The 2,836-nt window shown below is 26.9% G+C and overlaps 1 protein-coding gene across 1 annotated transcript; it reads left to right on the forward strand.

Moving 5' to 3' along the window:
* Window positions 1-470: 470 nt before the first annotated feature.
* LOC135922058 (uncharacterized) lies at window positions 471-2,294 on the forward strand. The gene is made up of 4 exons (XM_065456467.1): window positions 471-608; window positions 652-802; window positions 1,446-1,713; window positions 1,759-2,294. The coding sequence occupies exons 1-4, from the start codon at window positions 478-480 to the stop codon at window positions 2,016-2,018; spliced, it is 810 nt and encodes a 269-aa protein (XP_065312539.1). The 5' UTR covers window positions 471-477; the 3' UTR covers window positions 2,019-2,294.
* The last annotated feature ends 542 nt before the right edge of the window (window positions 2,295-2,836 follow it).

Consider the following 2,836-nt stretch of genomic DNA (forward strand, 5'->3'; position numbering starts at 1 on the left):
AATCCCACATAAAGTATTATAAATATTAAAAAACTTATGGATTTGAGTAGTTGGATTTATCAGAAAAATATAAATATTCCCGGGGTAGGTATTTCCTTCTCAAATAATTTAAAAATTAATAAAGTTTAAGATTTGAAATTTAAGCCAAATATGTATCATAATAAGGTGCTTAAGTAGGTCCAAAATTGTTTCGGACAAAATTGCTCATGAAAAATTTTAAATGCAAATTTAAGTTTCAACATACCCATTATTACATTTTCACGAATAACTTTTTTATAAAAGTTGTTCAGAGTTAAAAATTCTAAATGATAAAAAAATCTCCATTTTATCATATATAAAAATATTGACAATCATTATGTTAATTTAATATTCTAAATTTAATTTTTAAATGATCCTGTGGACCTGGGGAAGGTATTAGCGGGGTGCGTCTTTTCCTTTGACATACATTCATTAAATTATTGGTTCTGATTTTGTAAAATGGTTCGAACATATATTAGAAAAACTAACAAAGAAAATAATGATAATCAAAAGGCAAGTATTCTTCAAATGCTTAAATATAAGATACCTTTGACAGTTATAACCATGAATACGAATTTAAGTTATGGGAGGTATATTTATATATTTAAATTAGTATATATTTAAGAAACTAAGCATTAAGAGGTATAATAAATTGTTCAAAAGAAATGAAGATTTTCAAGAGCGATATCTTCACAGATCAGTATTTTCTCCTATTCAAGAAGCTAAATTAACAGATTATTTAATTAAAGGATCAAGATTATTTTCAGGATTATGCCCTAATCAAGTATTTTAATCCTTTGTTATATCATACATCTCTGTAAAATGATTTTTTTTATAATCTTTAAATTTATGCCATGGTATTTCTTTAGTTAAATAATAATAAACTTGAGAAAATTTTTTCAAATTATTTACATTATATGTTAATGAAACATCTTTATTAATTTTAAAATACTTTAAAGTAAGAATTTAACTTATACATGATATATATGTAAATAAAATGATGCTGCCATTTATGTATAAAATGATGCTGCCATGTATATATATTAATTTTAAAATGATGCTGCCATGTATTAATATTAATTTTAAAATGATTTATTCAATGTAGCATTATATATATTATATCATGCATTAAATCATATCTTACCTATATATTAAAGATTTAATTATGTGTGTATGATATATATTTAAAATAAAATGATGCTGCCATGTATATTAATTTTAAAATGATTTATTCATTGATTTAGCATTAAATTATATCATGCATTAAAACATATTTTGGTTCTTACCTATACATTAGAGGTTTAATTATGTATGATATATTTTATTATATTAATTATTAAATAAATTCAGAATAAAATTTAAGAATTAGGATTTTAATTAGATTGCCTTAATATATAAATAATTTAATGTCTTATGTTTAAATTTAGGTTAGAGTTTTAGCTTATCAAATGGCCAAGAGGTATAGTTTACAAGTACCAAAATCTTGGGAAATAACTCAATCAGCTGGTGAAGACTGGGTTGGAGCATTTATTAAAAGAAATCAAACTATTTCTTTGAGAACACCAGAGGCTACAAGTATAGCCAGGGCTACCAATTTTAATATGAAAATGGTTGATTTATTTTTTAATAATTATTTGACTGTCACAAGGGAAAATAACTTTCTACCATGTGATATATATAATATGGATGAAACTGGTTAATTAAAATATATATGATAGCAAATCTTTAATATTTTCATAGGATTAACAACAGTTCAACGGCCTAATAAAGTTATTGCAAGGAAAGGCGAAAAACAGGTTGTGGCAATTACTACATCAGAATGTGGTACACTTATGACCTTGGCAATTGCTGTCAATGCTCTAGGAAATTCTATTCCACTTATGTTTATATATCCCAGGAAAAAATTTTATGATCATTATTTAAGAGATGGCCCTGTAGGATGCATTGGCGTGTCTAATGGTTCTGGGTGGATGCTGGCTGAAGATTTTATATATTTTTAAAATCATTTTATAAAATACACTAAGCCCAGTCAAGATAAAAAAGTTTTGCTTATATTAGATAATCATAAATCTCACCAATCTATTGAAGTCATTGAGCTGTGCTCTGACAGTGGTATAGTTCTATTGACTCTCCCTCCCCTCTTTACCTTACAAAAAAATAGCCAGATCTAGGGCTAATAATCTGAAAAAAAAATCAAACCAATAATAAAAAAAATTTAAATATGAATGCTGGCAAAAAAGAATTTTGTTTAGTGTGCCACAAAAACTATCAAACTCACCACCATAATGAAGATTGGATTGTCATTTATGGGCACATGGATCATGTTATGATTTTAATCCATTTTTTATATGTAATAAATGTGTTGTATGTTAATATTATATGTTTGTTATGATTTTTATATGAATAAAATGCTTAGAAAATGATAGTCTAAAACATGCCCCACAAAAGGATAATACATCCCCCCGTCTCTTTTTCATGACTCAAAAATTTTCATTTTTTTAAAATTTAAATTTAAAAAAATATATAATATTTTTTTATTAGATATTAATTTCTACCGTAGATAATTATATAAAGAATAAAATAACATCAAAATTATTTTGATAGATTATTTCTCCTCCTTTTCACAGCCTCTCAATTTTTTATGGACAATATAACCCCGGTCTCCCCTAGTGTTGTTAATTTGCTTGGTCGTAAAATTTACAACCCAATTTTGTGCTCATGCTTGCTCTAAGCACGAACCCTGAGCACAGACCCGGGGTCCAGACCCGGGGTTCAGACCCGGGGTCCAGACCCGGGGTTCAGACCCGGGGTCCAGACC

Source organism: Gordionus sp. m RMFG-2023, chromosome 1 (assembly GCF_954871325.1).
Source record: "Gordionus sp. m RMFG-2023 chromosome 1, tfGorSpeb1-WG-v2, whole genome shotgun sequence".
NCBI lineage: Eukaryota > Metazoa > Nematomorpha > Gordioida > Chordodea > Parachordodidae > Gordionus > Gordionus sp. m RMFG-2023.

Coding starts and splice junctions, on each gene's coding strand:
- LOC135922058 (XM_065456467.1), top strand. CDS start 478: ATGGTTCGAACATATATTAGAAAAACTAACAAAGAAAATAATGATAAT. Junction 609..651: donor ACGAATTTAAGTTATGGGAG/GTATATTTATAT, acceptor TAAGAAACTAAG/CATTAAGAGGTATAATAAAT. Junction 803..1,445: donor CAGGATTATGCCCTAATCAA/GTATTTTAATCC, acceptor GTTTAAATTTAG/GTTAGAGTTTTAGCTTATCA.